Source organism: Colossoma macropomum, unplaced genomic scaffold (genome assembly GCF_904425465.1).
Source record: "Colossoma macropomum unplaced genomic scaffold, Colossoma_macropomum, whole genome shotgun sequence".
NCBI classification, from domain to species: Eukaryota; Metazoa; Chordata; class Actinopteri; order Characiformes; family Serrasalmidae; genus Colossoma; species Colossoma macropomum.
This window is the reverse complement of record NW_023494810.1, coordinates 26,150,626-26,169,447: the sequence shown is the minus strand read 5'-3', so window position 1 is coordinate 26,169,447 and position 18,822 is coordinate 26,150,626. Positions and strand designations below refer to the sequence as shown.

The window sequence follows — 18,822 nt, the reverse complement described above, 5'->3', positions numbered from 1 at the left end:
GGTAGTGACAGTTCTTAATGTGATTTTCTGACACATTTACTTCCAAACAATGGGATCTAACTGCTCACCATGTGGCCATGAGGGACACACTTCCTGCTCTAAAATGCAGGGGTGTGGCTAAAATAAGGCCTTGTTATAATGCGTTGTCAGTAGAAGTCAGAACACTACTAGAGTTGTCCCGAAGTTAGGACAGTGTTTAGGAAGTTTTGCCTAAGTAAGATGATTCAGTGATACTCTTTTCTTATCAGTAGTTGAGACAAGATGATCATATTAGGAACTGTTATTTTGTAATAGCCATTGTCATGAATTCAGTCCTAAGTGAAGTTGCCAGGGTGTCTAAATAGATAAGATTTCAGAGAGATGGCGCCTGGCCACACTCACACACTCATGTTTAGCAGGCTGAAGATTTTCCACAAGGGGGCACTAGTGAAAAGTGAAAAGAGGCTGTGTCAGAGACAGAAATATGTTTTTCTGACCACAAATCAGAGCCAGAGCTGTAAATATCAACAGGATAAAATTGAAATATATTTTGTTTACATGGTGGATGTTTCTAATACATTTGTGCATAAAAAGTTTCCAAAATGGAACTCTTCTGAATTTATATGTTCACTATGAAAGACTTAGTGATGCTATATTAAGACCGCCAAGCAGGCAAATGAAGCTATATCAGTGTGGATTCTGAGACTTATACATACAACTCAGCACTTTAATGTACAAAAACTACCTTCTCAATGAACTCTGCCAAAACTCACAGATGTGGTTGCTATGGGAATATGAGAATATGACCAAAAGCATGTTCTACTTGAACTTGTTTAACTACATTAAAAAATCCATGTTATATTTTAACCCGGATTAGGTTGTGCCCACTGTCTCCTATATAATGGGGGGCTACTGCAGCACTGGCTATTTTGCATGCAAAACACACACACACACAGCGCTGTCTATTGACCGCTTCCTGCTGTAATCCATACGCTGCATCTGTTTTCGTTCAAGGTCCAGAGCAAGAATAATACTGTTAAACAAGGAACATCACTACCCTGTTTATGTCTGTTGCTCCCTTTTCTGTCTCCTTTGCTTTTCAGTCCACTTCAATAAACTTTTATTGGTGTGAAACTTTGGGAACGCTCTTGTTTTGAAACTTCCATGTTTGTTTTTTATTGTTACTTTTCAATTGACTAAGATAAATACTTACGGAAGTTTTGGTAAAAGGCCCATATTATTTGTTTTTCTTCACTTATAACATTTGTGTGATTTTATATACCAAAAACAGTCATAACTGATTTCTACATGACTATTTTAACCTCTCTTTATGGCTTAAAATTAAACAAGCTGTTTTTGTCACTGTGCCTTTAACACTGGTATATGTAAATGAGCTCTGTTCTGATTGGCTGCCCTGTATTGCGCCTCATTCGAAAAGCAGTCTGGGCTGAAACACTCCTTAGAACTTTGGTGTGAATGGGTGGGACTAAACTGCTGCAGGCTTAATAGGTGGACATATCGCTGCTGTGGGAACAAAACCTTGTATCTCCATTTCTGTCATTTTCCAGTTTTTGACATAATTTGAAAATGCCTGTCAGCCTTTACATTGCGTGTAAATCTCATGATGAATTGAGCAAAGGAAATGGCCCAAAATGACTTGGAGTCTGATTACATTGACTTACATTAAAAGTAAAGTCGTTTTTTTCCTTCTCCTGTAAAATTACCATTTTGGAGATACAAGGTTTTGTTCTGACAGCAGCGATTTGTAAATGAGTTCTTAGTTTCCATATATAGACCGTATGGGCTGAGGTTAAGTGGAAAAACTTATTTAAAGTCACAGGAAAAACAAAGTTAAATATCAATATTTTAGTTAATATTTGTATGAAACTTGAGTGTTTCATTCAGCAAAGCTTAAAATAAAAATATAAGATACAAATATGATAAAACATGGCTTAAAAACCACTAATCAGACCTATCTGAGAACAGTGAGCAGCTTGATTGACAGCTCACTGTCCAACACTCCTAGCCTGCTCCACCACTCATACAGAACTAAAATCATTATCCAGCTTTTATGTGACGGTGACTGGACGAAAAAGGTCAAGGACAAACAGATGTGTAGATGTATGGACAGATGGATGGACGAGCAAACGAAGCAACGTGTGAATGAAGGACCAGGCAAAGAAAGACAATGTTGATGTATAATGATGATGAATGATAAATGAATTAACAAGCAACCGGCAGCTACAGACAGCTTGTCTAGGTTAATCCCTTTTGGTTATTCTAGGTTAGCTTTAGGTTGCTGTGTTTCTCCAAATTTGAAACTGTTTTGTGAGGGCGGGGCAAAGACGTCAGCTTTGTGATTGGTAAGGGGAATGTTTACAGAACTGTTACCCAAGATTAGGACCGCCCAGTTTACATTAAGAGGAGAGAAATATGGTGAAACATATCACTCATTTATTGGTCATTGGAACATTATTGAAAGGGTATACTTAGTACATGTTTACTGTACTGCGCACAGATTTAGGTTCACTGGGTCTTTAAGGTACACAGTTGGACCTTAAAAGTACTGCTGTACCTTTAAGGGTACATTTACATCGTTTGTACCTTGATGAACTAAAAATGTACCTGCACAGATCCTTTTTCTGATAGTGTATTTAATATGTTATGTTATTCCAATCTGATAAAGAAAATGTCTCGTTTTTTAAAAACATTTTGCAAAGCTAGGTGTCCTTAAACTTTTGATGGGCTGTATGGGTTAATGCCAAAGCAAGTAAGATGGATACAAATGAAAAAATGAAGATATCACTAAATTTCTGATGGACAGCTTATGCTATTAGCAAATAATGCCAATACAGCATGGCATAAAAGTCAGAGACCACCACTTATTTATTTACTTTCTAATCAAAACAGCCAGTTATTATTTTTTCAGAAGGTGTTTCTGAGGAGATCAGATCCAGTTGCATAAGAAAGTGAAAAGTGAAAAAGCTGGAGTTGAAAAAGATTGAAAGATTTAGAGAAACTGGGAATCCTAACAACTACCCGCAAGACCTGGTAGACCACCGAAACTGCCCCTTCAGGTAAACAGTATATAAAGCTTTCATCTTTGCGAGAGAGGAGAAAATCAAGCTCCACTCTTGCTTCAGATCTAAAAAAATCTACAGCTGTTTCTGTCCATCCTTCCGCTGTGAGAAGACAACTCAGCACTATGGGTCTGAAAGGATGTGTAGCTGTCAAGAAGCCGTTACTGAGAAAAGTAAACAGACAAAACAAGGTGAAAATGTGCAAATCAGACAAAGAAGCCCCATCAGAGTCCAGACCTCAACATCATTGAATGTGTCTGGGATAACTTGGATTGTGAGAAGCAGAAAATGCAACCAACTTCTAAGACTGAACTTTGGATGTGGGGAAAAATATCCCTGCAGCTGCTGTAATTTTACAGAGGCTGCCATTTTCAGCTAAATACATGTTGTAGATTTTTTCCTGACACTTTAAGATGGATAGCCTTTACTTAATGGCCAGTGGTCTCTGACTTTTGCACACTACTGTACAAACAGCGTGATTGACAGTGTTGCCCTCTTTTCTGCATAGATGTTGTCAGTGTTGTTTTTTTTATTTTTTGTCTTCTTCTGTTTCCTGTGTACACTAAAGACCCAGTGTGTCTCCGGGGTGTATAAACGCTTATCTAGAAAGGGTTAGAGAAGAGAGATAGACGCCATTCAGCCAGTGACCCAGTTCTTCTGCCACTCAGGCCTCGGACTATAAACTGTTGCTGTTATCTCCCTCTTTCTTTCTGCTGTCGATCTCTTTCTGTCCCTGCGGAGTGCCCTCTGTGGATGGACTGTCCTCTCCGCGGTCTTTCAGGGCCAAAACAACTGCAGTGTCCAAACAGATACCTGCCTAATGACAACTTTGGCACTGCGCCAGCTCACTTTTATACCGCTCCTGGCATATCACGCAAACACACACAGTACCTCTCCCACTCACCGTAATAAAACCCTTTATTAAACAGTGCCACTCCTGAGCTACCGCTCTCGCTTTATATTCCCATTAACACACATCCTAGTGCCAATATTAAAGGAATAATTTGGAAAAAAAAAAAATCAAGCTTACACAGTGCCACCCTTAGCTTGAGTGGAGTTGATCAGCCAAAGTTTCCTTCTTTAGTCTTGCACTTACATCATGAGGCTAATGTAACTAGTGCATTAAAAAGGTTGCTTAAAGGTTGCTTTAAACTAAACTTGCTTAATTCAAATGTGTACATTGGCTTCATATGAATATGTTACATCAAAATAATGACTTTCTGTAAATTGACTTAGTTTCAATTATTGTACATATTTCATTTGTGTGGAACTGAATTATGTCCATTCAACCACTTTGGCCATTTCCTTTGATTAGTAACTAACCGTCATTTAAATATCAATTAGAAACGGGATAGTTCTGGTTTGGAAATCTGATTGGCTGAGCTGTCGTAAAATGTTTGATATACGCAACTGACAAGCACAACTGAATTCTTTCTTAGTGCATTAATTCTTCATTGCATTTTTTTTTATTTTATTGTCCATAGAAGTGCTAATTCTCTTGGTCCTAGTACTCTTAGTAATTGTAGTCAATTATCATGAACTATTCTAACTATATGGTGTGTGCAATATCCAACATTTCCCCACTATGTAAACCATCTCCTCAGCATAGTCGTGCAAACTATGACACGGGCTAAGTTCTAGTGTTTGTGGTAGTTGTAGTCCATCAGGTAATTTGAACACTACAGAATGAATCTGAGTGTCTGTAAACAAAAAGCCTCATTTCAGTCTGAAGCTGTAATTTCATGTGTAAATCCAGCTGTGGCCTGAGATTTTACCATGTACCTGCTGAAAATAAATAGTCAGCCCACAAATGCCTTCGAATTTAGAGGCTTTGTCACATCTAGGCTCTGCCCACCTCCTCTCTCCAACATTCAGCCTTGCTGACTTCTGATTACTTCTGATTACTGGCCCTGCCTTCCCTTACCTGGCCCCCATCAGCCCTTGGCTTTAAAAACTCTATTGTGACTTTCAGTCTCTGCGAGGTCTCTGGTATTTTGCTAGCTTCTGAGCCGTGTTCTGTTGTACTCACTCTTGCATTCTGGTTTTTGAACTCTGCCTGTACTTTTGGGATTCTTAAGCCTGCCTTTTCTACCTGGTTTTTGACTTGGACTGCCTGTTTTCCCTTTGTATGCTGTTAAAAGCCAATGCAATTTTATCCAGTCTCCCTCACCTCTGACAGGCTATCGCACCTCCTGCTGTCTCTTCTGCCTTTGCATCTTAAGCATATTTCTAGAATGAACTGCTCAACTCATACAAACAACACTGAAACCTACCTTTAGGTAATAACCCTGGGTTGAAACCTGTGATAGCAACAACATGCAAAATCCTGCTGGTGTGGGGTCATGCATGAAATTTGTCTCTTATGATGCATAATATAGACTACTTGTGTCCTCATAGTGCCCTCTTGTGGAGAAAATTAATCCTTTATTTTTCATAACATGAACATTAAAATTGTAATCTTTTATATGCTCCTACTTTTTTCCACAGTTTAAATGACACATTGCTCCACAAATTAGGACTAACACTTTTTTTAGAATACTTTCTATAACACATGTATTTCCTAGCTTTTAGCTATATCTACAAAATTTATGTACAGTCTTGTACATGAAAAGTCTATTTGAGATAATAACTTGACACACTCTGAGACAACCGGGTTTTATGTGATTTGCACATGAACAGAAGTTTCTATTGCTTAAACCCTGCCTCATCGCTCCAGCCCAAAACTCAAAAAGGCTATATTTCAAGGTGAATTTATGCAAAACTACACATTAAAAAACAAACGGTGCCAGCTATCTTGAGCTATGTCTATCTCTTGCTGCTTTAATGCCCCTTATTAATTATAGCAAGTACTGACACTTAAAGAAAGAGGAGAGCCTTATTGAGCTGATTCAAACCCAGCCTGCAAATTGCTCCTTGCTGGTCAGGACCATAAAAAGCTCTCAAGAGACTCTTTTAATCGGATAGGCTATGGTAGCTGTTGTGTTATAGAAATGCTACCTAAGCATTGCAGGGCCGCATGATCTGTTTTGGACAAGGGCCTCCGGCCCGAGCGAATTTGCACAACACAGGACCGGCCCAGGGAGTGGACAGTGGGAAAGAGAGAAAAAGCTGAACAGAGCTACTGTCCTTCCAAGTGCTCTTGTCTGGCTGACTGGGGGCCTTTAAACCCTCCTTAAAGTAGCTATGACAGAGCAGAATGGCAGGAGAGAAAGGGGATAAAGCTGCCTCTGTTGGCCAGTTGGAGGGGCTTTAGTTGCCCTGGTCCCCGCACAGGGGGGACAGTGTGTTCTGAATGTGGCGCTTTAGCCGCTAACTGCCATCAGAGGCTTTGGGAGGGGAGGCATTGTAGCTGGCAGTTACCAGGCAACTATGAGACTTGTATTCAGAACGCTTATTCAGAAACCTATTCCTGAACTCTTGGAGAGACCAAGAGGAGAAACAAAGCAGAGTCTTTCTGGACTTACTTCAGCAGTGGACTGGGCATGGTATTTTTATCATTTAAAACACATTTGATTGTGTCAGAAGGAAAAAATTAAGTTCCACTTTGCAAATGGGAGCATAATTATCCAGTAATCACCTACCTATCTAACTGTGGTTATCTATCTGCAACCAGTGTCGCCAGAGAAACTTGTTTTTGAGTGATTTTTGGCCTGCATTGTGGAAAAGTGGAACAGGGCAGAAGATTTGAAGTGTTTTTAAAGTTTGCATCAGTGGAAAAGATGACTTTTGTCATCTGTCTAAAAATTTTCTTTGTTTTATTCCATTCAAAGTATTAATTGAGTTGAATTAATCCAGTTAAGTTGCTTTTTTACCACTTTAAGTTTTTTTTTTAGGTTGAATTTTACAATGTGGTGAAACAGAAGTTACACGTTTCAAAAACAAAGGCTCTTAAATGTTTTCTGGCTTGGATGTAAAGTTCTTCGATATAGAATAGAGCAGCTGTTTATTACATTGATACATCTCTATATAATATTCGAAAGCCTCGTCTTTCTTTCTAGCCACAAAAATTGTAGCCTAAACACATTTCATTAGCAATGGCCTTCGGATACAGCATAAGAGGGGTATCTGCCTAGCCGCTCCCAGAGTGGTCCTCCTCATGTTCAGCTCCAAAAGCTCCTCATCCCTCTACTCCACTCTCTGTGGTTCAACTGACCTCAACACTGAGGAGCTGAGTGTTGCCCTCACTGCTGCTTTCCAGGCTAAAAAAAAAAGCATGATTTCTCTAAATATAATAGCTCAACAAAATAAATAAAAGCAATCAACTAAAATAAAACTACAGCCATGATGGTGAGACATACAATGATAATTCTAATTCACGCTTAGCGTCTACGTGATTCATGACAGCTGTATTTGAATGAGAGAGCAACAACAGCATACAGGTAGCTGGGCTTCAGCCTGACTATTAATACACTGTTGCCGCTTACTGGATATATTTTCATCTACAGTAATGAACCTCCTTAAAATGATGATTAATGCAAAAATTATTGATTGTAATGTATTTGAGGACTTTCGCAAATACTACAGTAATGAAGGTATTTAAAATGATGTTTAACATGAATATTATTGATTTTAAGGTGAGTATATGAGGACTTCCACAAGTTCTACAATAATGAACATGCTTAAAATGATGTTTAACATAAATATTATTGATTTTAAGGGTATTTGAGGACTCGCAAATACTACAGTAATAAACATCTTAAATGATGTTTAACATATATGTTATTGATTTTAAGTGAGTATTTGAGGACTTTCTCAAATACTACAGTATGAACATACTTAAATGATGGCTAACATAAATTTTATTGATTTTAAGATGAGTATTTGAGGACTTTTGCATATACTACAGTATGAACATGCTTAAAATGATGGTTAATATAAATATTGATTTTAAGGTGAATATTTGAGGACTTTTGCAAATAATACAATAATTCTCCTATTTAAAATGATAGTTAACATATATTATTGATTTTAAGGTGAGTATTGTAGGACTTTTGCAAATACTACAGTAATGAACATACTTAAAATAATGATTAACACAAATATTCCTGATTTCAAGATGCGTATTTGAGGACTTAATCAAATAGTACAGTAATGAACATACTTAAAATGATGGTTAATGTAAATATTATTGATTTTAAGGTGAGTATTTGAGGACTTAATCAAATAGTACAGTATTGAACATACTTAAAATGATGGTTAACGTAAGTATTATTGATTTTACTCGAAGCCTATAAAATGCTGCTAGGACCAGCCCCAGTATAGAACCTTCTGGTTCTTCAAACTTTGGGAGAAAATTTTACTAATTTTTCAATATTTCTGCGTAGTTAAATGGTTAAAATATAAACAAAGTCTATCAGAGTAGTTTGGTGTGAAATACTCTCTTCTAGAGAAACTTACTAAGTCAGAATTGTTCAAAGTGGTTAAGTTACTTAAATCTGTGAAGCTGTACTGACATTTGTAGCTCCATATCCTGTGTATGTGGGTTTGTATATATGTGTTTGTGGGTCTTCCTTTTGTATATGCAGCTGTACTGGGAGGAGCATGTGCCCCCCACTGAGCTCAGCTAGGATTCCGGAACAGCTGCTCAAACTGAATCAGCTCTGAGGGTCATATCTTCACTCTCAGTTCACTAAGTAAAGGGCTTTCCCTCGTTATTATCATGTCCATAATGCTCAGCCTGTACTGAACCACTTTGGAGAGTCTAAGTAAGTGCACAGGATGTTTGCTTCTTTAGTGATCTGTTATGTGACGCACTAGAATTAGAAAAATTGAAGCTTTTAGGTCGGTTTATGTGCAGCGTGATTTATACATATGATCTGTAAAGAGCTGGCATAAAGATACACAGAAGGAAAATGAGAATGCAAGTACATATGTATGTGTATCTGTCTCTGTCTATAATGTTTGTGGGTAAATGACAAATAAAGCATGCAATGGGGGGCATATGATGCCCATTTTTGTATCTACATGAATCTATTCAGTGTGTTGATATTATTTCATAGCTTATAAACAGCTTAAGCAATCTTAAAACTCAGAAAATGTCAGGTGGTGCAACCACACATCAATGATAAATATATTAAAACAGATTAAACAGGTTAAACTAGTCTTTGTATTTGGACACTCATATAAACATTTGTCCTTGAACTGAATATTATACAGATTTTTAAAAAATAAATAAACATAATCATAATAATAATTACTATAACACATTTTCATGGTTTTCTTAGGGTCACACCACTGACTCATCAAGGCGAACCATGACTAAAAAAATGGCTTTTTTCAATATTTCTGAAAGGGCTATTGATCTTGGCATTGCATTGTGAAGGTCATTTAGGATCTTCTTGTTGATACAATACCCAGCCTACTCTTTCATAAAAGCATGTCAGAATAAAAGTCCTTTTTTGACAGTTGCTCCATGTGACATTTGAGGAAATCAAAATTTTCTGCCAAAAGTTGGCAAGAAGTTAAATACTTTTCAATGTTGTGTTATAATTTTAAAGGTTTCAAACATAAAATCATGCAAATATTTTCATTTGGATTTTGTATGCATAATTAAATTATACTTTTTTGGTTGCTTAAACATCATATATGATTGAATGGTCGCACCGGCTGACATTTTTATACTTTTGGAGGACTAAATGCCTGAAATTATTATTTTTTGCTTTTGCATTTTCTGAAAATGTATTTAAAAGGGGGTATTGGAGAACTATACGATATACATCATGTTTTTATTCAATTATTTAAGAGGAATGTCAGATTTGGAAAAAAAAATCATGTTATTGACCCTCCTGTTTGTGTATCTGTCTAATAAGGCTGCCACAATTAAATAGTAAAGTCAATGTTTTGTTTACTTAAAAACAAAAGCACTATAAAACACTCAAAAATGTTCATATCATGGTCATTCTGACAGATTGCAGTACTCTAAAGGAAGTGTAGGGGGCAGTCTGAATCTGAATGATGGCAGTACATAAATGTGGGACAGTTTAATCGATTGATCTAATAATGGTCTATACATGAATCAATTACAGAACAAAATCACTGGTTTCAGCCTTAGCCTGATGCCTGTCCTCATACCGTTTGTGGTTCATGAGCAGCTCTCGGTGAAGCTCCTGGTGGCTTTTAGAGGCTTTCACTGGATTAATCAGCTTTTTGGGCTTGATGAGATCATCGTCCCCTTCCATATAATCCGGCTGGGGGGCGTAGCTGGCCACGGGGAGAATGTCCCTGTGTGGGTAACGCAGCGGGTCCCTGCATGGCCCATCAGGCTGATGAGGCTGTTCCCACTGGATATCAGCATAAGCTGAGGCTGGAGAGAGAGAGACAGAGACAGAGAGAGAGAGAGAGAGAGAGAGAGAGATAGAGAGAGAGAGAGATAGAGAGAGAGAGAGAGAGAGAGAGAGAGAGAGAAAGAAAGAAAAAGAGAAAGAGAGACTTTATTAGATTATGCAATAATGTATTCAGTGGTGAGTTGGCTGCTCAAAGTTAAATGCAGACATTTTAAGCATTTTTTAAAAACATTTGTAAAAGATATTATTATTTAAAGCTTGTCATAAACATTAACATATTGTAACATGTTAAAATTATGTTACAAAACTTTAAAAAGAACAAATAAGAATGAACTAAACATTATAGGCATGTAATTTTTATAGTGCAGAAATAATTAGAAGGCTTTGAAGGCCCTCAGAGTTCCCCACTGAATGTGTGTAACTTGAGACATGTATGCCTTAAAAGCAGTTATGAACTGCATTGAATTTCAGCTCAGACAGTCAGCTTTCTGTCAGTGTGTTATGAGGTGAGCTTTAAATGAATGAAGTTCATAATACCTTTATCATTTTCAAGAGAGGGATTAGAAGATCACCAGATAGACATTAAGTAGATTACGCCATATTTAATTATCTGCAACCACAATAAGGCTACAGATAACACATCCTTTCAAAATATAAACACTGTAGCCTTGGTTACTAAGGCAGTCAAACAATCTGAATCTAATCTAAATAAAGTAGAATATTATTGTTTTGTATATGGATCATTCTACTAAAATGTTTCGAAGTCAGAGTTCAAAACCCACTAACTTGGACCTTAGACTAAAATCCTATTGCTTTGAGTGACCCTATACCTTAATGATGTTATTTTATCAAAACAAATGATTGAATATTATATTTTATCACTAGAACACAATCATTACACTACTGAAACTTCACTAAATGTTTTGTAAGTGACTGATTCAGTAGTGACAATTTTGCATAATTTTGAGCATAACTAGAGACGTTATGAAGAAGGATGAATGGGAAATGAATGAGTCTGTATATAGGGAAAGTCCCGCCCTTCCAAAAAAAGAAGAGCCAGTTGGTTTGCTGGTAAGTCACAAGTGGGAAAAGCCCCCGTTTGTTGTGGAAATCTGCGGAAGTGCAGCAGCCAGAACAACCTGAAAAAACATGCTATTTGTGCTTTATTTAAGCCAGTGTTTCAAACGGTAATTCGGCCTTCAGCTTACATTTTTTTCCCATTCAAAGAGATAGGTGTTTGGTCTTGTATGACTGGAAATAACTGCCCAGTGGCATTGCCAAGATGGCCACTGAGTGAAAAGACTTTCCTATAAGGATACAGGCAATGCTCAAAAGTGCTAGCCAGTTCATATCTAGCAAACACAGCTTTGAACGGTAAACAAAATTCATTAGTAGAGACAGTTCTTAATATTACACACTGATTTTCAGACTTCAGGACACATTTACTTCAAAACAATGGGGTCTAACTGCTCACCATGTGGCCATGAGGGACAGGGATGCAGTCTCACTTCCTGCTCTAAAATGAAGGGTTGTGGCTAAAGTAAGGCTCCGCCCACATAGTACAACTCTTTAGCTGCATTGATTTGCACAGGGTCCCTAACTGTGGCTGATAAGTGCTTTCATTTGGAACATTCTGCAGCATCATAATCAAACATGAAGCAACACACATCTTCAAGAGACATGCAGTGACTGATGGGTGAACCTTCCTGAAACTTTCTGTGAAGAGATGAATACTCCCTATGCAGTTTGAGGTTCTCCTCCAATGAAACATTTTCACTCCATATGGTTTGAAATCACCCTTTAAATATCTGAATACCGTGTGCTGCTGTCCCTTTTTTGAAACGGACCCTTAGGGCAACTGGAATGCACCTTTTTTTTCTGCTAGTGAAAAAAAAAAAATGGGACCACAATCATTTTTTTAAAACTTTGTATTAAACTAATGTTAAAACTATTAAACTAAAAAATAAATCTATTAAATCTTAATCTTTCAACTTCACTTTAAAATAAATCTGTATCGCCGCTGTCAGAACAAAATCGTATCTCCATTATTGTCATTTTTCAGTTTTTGGCATAATTTGAAAAAAATTTCATTAAAAGTAAAGTACGTTTTTTCCTTCTCCTGTAAAATTACCATTTTGGAGAAATAAGGTTTTGTTCCGACAGCAAACCCCAACCCCTAACATATATATTAGGGGTTTGGGACTGCCACCTTCCATTAGAAAGTACCCTATAAATAAAGATTTTGTCTATATTTAGCTTATAACTATCTCAATTAATGCCTTGGTTTAAAATAGATCATAATGCAATCCTTGTAAATATCTACAGTATGAATCCTTTTTTTATATAGTAATAGTCACTGTGGAACTGCAATTTGAGCTATTTGGGTGGAATGGTCCATATTGTGTGTGTGCTCCTTTGTGTATTTTGGTGCAAAATGTGGCCGCTGCAGCATGAGCTCAGAACTGCAGGCAGAAGCTGATGGGAGAGAAAAGAAAGAAATCAGGCTGTGAGTGATTCCATGTGAGTTGGCATAATGTGTGAGTGAGTGAAAGAAAGACAGAAAGAGAAGGAGAGATAGAAGTAGCAGGTGAACAGTCAGCGTCTTAAGACTGTTTATATTCCTTTCTGGAGGAAATTCCTGAGATCCATTTCCTGCCTGCTGAACCCTGCAATTTGTACATCCAAACATCAGACCTCTAATGAGCCACGCACTACCTGACCGTTATTACAGACTGCTGCTGCCTTATAAGAAAGGAACTAAAGACTTAAAGGGGAATTCCACCTGCATAATGAAATGGTTGAGATGTAAACAAAGTCATTCAGAGCGGTTTGATGTGAAATGCTCTGTTTTAGAGAAATGTACCGAGTCACAGTTGTTCACGGTGGTGGTGATAGGAATCAGACATCTGATGCATTTAATCCCTTTGAGAGGTATTTACTGACAAAATTATGTCCGAAAACACAGTTTAATCCATTTATTTAAATCCATTCACAGCAGAGAGGTCCATACAGGGCATTCTGATGCAAAATAGTCCCAAAAGAAAATGGATTTGTTCAGATTTTGTACTGTACTACCATCGTCAACATCACATTTAAAAACTCAGAAGTGAAGCTGTAGTTACATTAGCCTTATATCCCCAGTACAAAATAAGAAGCAAACCTTAGATCCCAAACATGTCTTGGCTGATTAACTACATTTGAAGTAAGGAGAACAATATGCAAATTTGTGCAAACAAATCACTTTAACACAAGCAAGCAATTTAATTTAATACAGATGTTAAATCCAGCTCCTCAGCTGAAATATGAATGGGCCTATTGGCGCACTTGACTCTGCTGAACTGAAAGTGTAATTCATTGACCCTGACGCTTCTGACAGACAGCCCAGTGCTTGCCCTTTTCGTGAGGGAACCCGACAGGCCTCAGAACACAGCGGACTCCTTCGCCCCTTTATGAATGGAAAGATAAAAGGTGAAGTGATCCTTTGCAGAGTGACAGTGGAAAAAGATCAGGTGTCATATTCTCCAAGGCCGGATCGGAACAATGGCAGGGTTTGAGGAGGAACCAGAGACCATCTCCACTATTCAATATTAAAACCAGCATCACAATAGACTCCAAATCAGCAGTGCCTCAAAATCAGAGCAGGGTAGAGTAGGAGGAAGATGATTATAATGGATGAAAAAATCTGAAAAGATGCCTCAGAAACAAAGAGTATTATTATAAAGTTGAGTGATCCACTTGTTATAAGTTATATGTAGCCAAGTTTAGCTGTTTTGGATCATGACCAGTAGACGGTATTTGTGAATTGTGAGTGGTGATTGCCCACTGGCTGGAGATCTTGAGCTACATTCACATTACAAGCCTCATTGCTCAAATCTGATCTTTTGCTCAAATCCAATCTCTCTGACAGGATGGTTCACACTCATTTAGGTAAGAAACTCAAATCTGTCATTAATGTGAATGAACTGGCGTCCTGAAATGACCCGCATGCACGCATCCTACTCAGTAACATCACTTCAACTTGGTAATGTGAATGTAGCCTTGGCCACAACTCAAGAGGTCATGGGTCCCAGTTGGCTACACCATTGAATCATTAAGAAAAAGACTTAAACCTATGTTACTCATGGGTGACGGTCCCAGATGGGACAAAAGTGTTAAGTAGGCCAAAGCCAAATGGTTAATTGTGATGTCATCCCTAAATCACAGATACCCAGTTTAGCAACCAAAGATACTCAGTTTAGCAAGTATATCATTGTCTCTGGATTTCAGGCCCTTCATGAGGAGAGTTAAACAGAGAAAAGTAAGTAAAAACAGGACAGAGACTCCTATATGAAAAGGAATATATATATATATACCCTACACCTGAACTCAATAATTGGGAGGTGTGTCCCAATACTTTTGTCTATATAGTGTATATTCTGGGTCGCGGTGGGGCGCTGGAGCCTATCCCAGCTGTCATTGAGCGGAAGGCAGGATACACCCTGGACAGGTCGCCAGTCCATCGCAGGGCAGACAGACAGACATACACATTCACACACTCACTCACACCTAGGGGCAATTTAGCATGTCCAATCAGCCTGACTGCATGTTTTTGGACTGTGGGAGGAAACCGGAGTACCCGGAGGAAACCCACACAGACACAGGGAGAACATGCAAACTCCACACAGAAATGACCCTGGTCACCCGGCCGGGAATCGAACCCAAGCCCTTCTTGCTGTGAGGCGACAGCACTACCCACTGCGCCACCGTGCCGCCCCAAATTCACCCCCTTTCCATTTAAATGTAGTCAATTGGCCAAGACATGTTTGGAGTCCAAATTTGGCTTCTTTGGTGTAAAACAGGAGATATAAAGCTAACATTGCTAAAAAACACTAGAACTCAATAGACACCCAAATAGCCCAAATTGTTTCTTCAAAAATACATCCCCAAAACAGGCTTGTTGATGTGGTTGAAGCTGTGCGGAGCCTTTTCAGATCTTATTGATTCTAGCTCAGCTCTTACTTCTGAGGTGGTTTGTGAATACAGACTCTAATGTCTAAAGTGGAAGCCCACAGATTGATTCATTTTTATATGATCATGTAAAAAATGCTTTTCAGCACCACCAGTACACCGTCTGAGCGTGCAGTGTGTAAGATTTAGAGGGATCTATTAGCAGAAATGGAATACAGTATATAAAACCATGTTTTCATTGGTGTATAATCACTTGTAGCCATAAATCGTTGTTTTTGTTAGTTTAGAATGATCCCTTCATATCTACACAGGGAGCGGGCCCTCTTCCAACAGAGTCCGCCATGTTTCTACAGTAGCCCAGAATGGACAAACCAAACACTGGCTCTGGAGAGTGCCTTTTTCATTTTTACACTGAAGTGGCAGATTAAATTTAGCAGCGGTTGGAAGACTAGAAGAAGAATCAGTGGTTGCTGCCAGTGCTGGCCAACCATTTTGTGTTGTGAGAAGTTTGAGAACCCAAATTTTGACACATGCAGGATCATTCACATTATCCAGCACAAGAAAAAGCAAAAGAGGGTGAATGTTTGTCATCAAAGAATCGAAAACATGAAAAGGCAAAATTGGAACAGATGATGACAGAAAACAAGGATAAACACTGGTGTGGCCTTTCCCAGACAAAAATCAATTTCAGTGTGATGCCAAAGTTGCCTGTTTTCTGTTGGACAGTTAATTTAGTGTACCAATCTAACTGATGGCCACTGTAGGTTCTACTTCATGCTTGGAAAGGGAGGGGTGAGGTAGGGATACTCAGTTGGTTGCAATCTGCAACCTCATGGCTAGAAGCCACTAATGTTTACACACTGCACCATTAAGCCCACACTCATCTTTCATGAGGGAAGATATGCCATCCATGGAAGGCTGCAGCACAGGTTTATCAATATAACAAGCACGACATTGGGTAGGAAATGAAAGATCGGCCTCAGGCTGCTACAGAATGTTCTGAATCCAGACAACATATCATGGCCGATTCAGGGCATGGACTGATGTGAGAACTTGTTAAAACAAAACAGATTAAGAGACAAATGTAATTACTTTTACATCTTAAAGCTGCAGCTGGCTGTTTTTGGGCATGTAAATTTTCCAACTTGATTAAGAATCGCACTAGATGGAAACTATCAGCGAGTGATGATACTGTCATCAATCAGTTGAAACCTATTAGGTATGTTATAATTTATGTGATAGCTGCACCAGCATCATGTATAAAAGAATACAAAACATACTTTTTCTGATGTAGATTACATGGGCAGTGAATGGGGTGGGTGGCGTGAATGGAATGTGGTTTCTCTCAGGTAGTGCTGACAGGCTCATACATTGCAATCAGCGCTCGTGGTGAGTGACCTGCTGAGTGTGTATGTGTGTATGAGTGAGAGAGGGATTATGAGATGGGGTAAAAGATGGAGCGAGAGAGGAAAAAAGAGGACGAGAAACAAGTAACTGGATCTTCCAGTGTATCGACTGTTCCTCTGCAGCAGGATCCATGTTCGCATTGATTAGATATCTATGACATGCAGGGCAGAGGCAGAGAGCTTTTTACATCTGATCTGAAAGTTAATATCCTCTCGTTTTATAGCCATAATGCATTTAGCTGCTTCCCTGATGACCTTATGAGTCATTTAACATGTTCAGTAGACAATGACCTGGCCAGACCGAGTCTATTTCCAGGAATAGCTTAATTCGATTCCAATTTTTTGTGATTCTGAACCACAGGTAGCACCCTGACCTCAACATATTTCTAACTAATATCTTTCTGTGAGGGAGCTTGAAGAGGTGTTAAGCACTTTGGATGCCTGGTTCCAATCACTGTGAACAGTTCTATCTATAATTTTGTTAGAATGGTGCATTTCACATCAAACCACTACGAATAACCTTATTTAAATCTTAATTACTTTATTAAGCTAACAGTTAAAAAGATTGATGAAATTCTGCTTTAACTCTTATGGAAAGTCAAATATCAATATCAGTAAGAATATCAATATCAGTAAGAATATCAGTATGCACATATTTTGTAGGTTACATAGAGCAAATATCAATATATATCTTGAAAAATATGTTTTTTAAGGGTTCTTTAGTAAAGAAAATGGTTCTATATAAAACCATGAACACTTAAAGAACCCTTTGCATGATTAAAGCGTTCTTTGTATGGTGAAATGGTTCTTCAGATTGATAGAGAATGTGCTGTAGATGGTTCTGTATAGAATCTTTTTGAAAAAGGGTTCTATATAGCACCAAAAAGGGTTCTTCTATTGTTGCAATGTCAAGCCTGTAGCAATAGCAAAAAAGGTTCTTTATAGAAACATATAAAACACATTCTCCATCAACATGAAGGACCATTTCACCATACAAAGAACCCTTTAATCATGCAATCATGGGTTCTTTGAGTGTTCACGGTTCTATATAGAACCATTTTCTTTACTAAAGAACGCTTGAAGAACCATCTTTTTTAAGTGTGTACTGTTTTGTATTCAATCATTTCTTTTTTACTCTGTTTGAGGCCCAGTCACACTCATGTTTGCCAGCAAACGTTCGTGTCCTTCACCAATAAACCTCTGAAGAGGTGTCGTCTTCCTGTAGTTGCTGTTGTGCCCATATTAGGAACTCCAAGTTTAAAGTAATGTATGGCATTTTTGGGAAATCGCAACTATCGCATCCTGTGGTAAACTGTAATATTCCATAGCTGATGCATTTTGACATTTTTATTTCTGAACATCACTGGATCCTCTGAATTACAAGGTTCTTAAGGAGCTGAAATACGTCTATTGCAAGCTTACATGCAAGCTAACACTGCTGCACACTGAACTGACACCATAACCTCACTAAAATACCCCACATAAACCAGTGAGCTTTGCCAAATGTGGTAGTTGGTAGAGATTGCAGCACTTTTAGGCAGTTTGAGTATCTGGTGTTCGTACGTGATGGGCAAGGCAAAGTGAGACAAGGCAAGTGTATTTGTACAGCACCTGCCATATACAGCGGCAATTCAGAGTGCAAACACAGAAAATTAAAGGAATTAAATTATAAAGCTATAACTGTGTTGAAATAAATATTAGTGTTCAAGTTTAATATTAAACTGCTTCATCATTTCAGTGTGCAGGAGTGTCAGCCAGCTTGCAGCATGTAGCGTCCTTAGCATTTTGACTGCTAAACAGTCTCGTAATTCAGAGGATCCAGTGACCCTCAGGGGCATGATGCTGACTACAGAATGACATATGACTTCAGAGGTCCAGCACTAATGCTTTTGGCACTAATGGGGCGGCGCATCATAGCAGGGAACCTCTAAAAATGGAGAAACTGCTAATTTAACCAGTGTGAAGCACAAGCCTTCTACCATTTCTTCCTGTGGCTTCCTGTGGCTGTGAATAAATACATGAAACAGAGACCACAAGACATGCAGTCAGTCAGGAGACTCTTTGTTATAGATGAGTTAGTCAGCTTGTTAACTGTGATGTTAGCTTCATGGCTAACTGCACCTGCAT

At 38.3% G+C, this 18,822-nt stretch overlaps 1 protein-coding gene across 2 annotated transcripts in view; it reads right to left on the bottom strand.

Moving 5' to 3' along the window:
- si:ch211-236d3.4 (protein FAM107B) overlaps nt 1–18,822 on the bottom strand; it is a 58,057-nt gene that overhangs the window by 6,545 nt on the left and 32,690 nt on the right. For both annotated transcript variants that reach the window (XM_036558985.1, XM_036558986.1), the window contains one exon: nt 10,131–10,362. In XM_036558985.1, coding sequence (XP_036414878.1) covers nt 10,131–10,362 — 232 coding nt within the window. The remainder of the gene's footprint in view (nt 1–10,130; nt 10,363–18,822) is intronic.